Here is a 1,044-nt window from a genome sequence, read left to right on the forward strand (position 1 = left end):
TTTTTTTCCCTACTTCCATCCTCTCCCTGCCACTGGAAGTCCTCCCTTATCTAAATGGAATTAGTGGAGACCGAAGCCCCTTGTGTAAGGCACAGACATGACCCATGGGCGCAGCTTCCTTCACAGTGAGTATCTCCTCCCGCCCAGCCTTACCTTCCGCTGCCCCCACAACTCGTCCAACGGGACCCCATGGCAAACTCCCCCCTACAAAACAGCCCCTTCCCCAGTAGCCCCCTGCGGTGCGGTGGGGGGAGGTCTGTGTCTCAACGCTGCGCTCCCGCTCGGGCTGTCTGCTGGTTTTCACCTGGGTGCGACGCGTCTAAATGGTTTTCGGCGTACTATGGGGGAGAAGGGAAGCGGCCCCCCTGCTGCCCCACTCGGGACTAGAACCGACTGTCCCAGGGGCGGCCATGGGGTGCGAGGCTCCAGAAGGGCTGCGCCCACCGCCCGTGGGCTCCGCGGCGGCAGTTCCCCCCCTTCCCCAGAGGCGTCCTCCGCGAACAGCGGGGGGCACCGAAATGCACCACGACCACGGGCTGCGTGGTAGGACCCTCTCCTCCTGACACAGTTTTGGAGAGGATCCTCACTGCTGGAGGGGCACAATTTCTTTCACCGCCTCGCTATTTGCCCACACCTGTAAAACAGCAGTGCTACGGCTGGGTATGGCTTTTCCAAAAACTCTTTGCTAGGCTAAACCACGTTCATGCCAAATCATAGCCTCCAAAAAGCTTCCTGGCAGAGAGATTAACCTGTTAATGTGAGGATTGCAATGGGAAAATGCACAAATCCATAAAGATTCAAAGATGCGCAATCAGTGGAAGTAGAAAGTGTGATTATAATTACACTGATGATTAGGAGAGGAAAGAGAGGAAGAAGGCAGAGAGAATGCAACAAGAAATTTGGTGGAAACTCTTTTAAATAATTCCCAAACCCAGATAATGCCAATATTGTTGGTGTACTGCTAAAGCTTCCCAAGGGACAGCTTTGAATGTGTAAAGACAGTGTGATTGGTCTCTTTGGAGGGGTTTCTTTTTTTTTTTTTTT

At 53.4% G+C, this 1,044-nt stretch overlaps 1 protein-coding gene across 1 annotated transcript in view; it reads left to right on the forward strand.

The window, feature by feature from the left end:
* Positions 1 to 6: 6 nt before the first annotated feature.
* Positions 7 to 1,044, forward strand: part of NETO1 (neuropilin and tolloid like 1) — a 63,616-nt gene continuing 62,578 nt past the window's right edge. Inside the window, exon 1 of the mRNA XM_010708705.2 lies at positions 7 to 125. Coding sequence (XP_010707007.1) covers positions 98 to 125 — 28 coding nt within the window. The 5' untranslated portion in view covers positions 7 to 97. The remainder of the gene's footprint in view (positions 126 to 1,044) is intronic.

The sequence above is a fragment of the Meleagris gallopavo genome, chromosome 3 (assembly GCF_000146605.3).
Source record: "Meleagris gallopavo isolate NT-WF06-2002-E0010 breed Aviagen turkey brand Nicholas breeding stock chromosome 3, Turkey_5.1, whole genome shotgun sequence".
NCBI classification, from domain to species: Eukaryota; Metazoa; Chordata; class Aves; order Galliformes; family Phasianidae; genus Meleagris; species Meleagris gallopavo.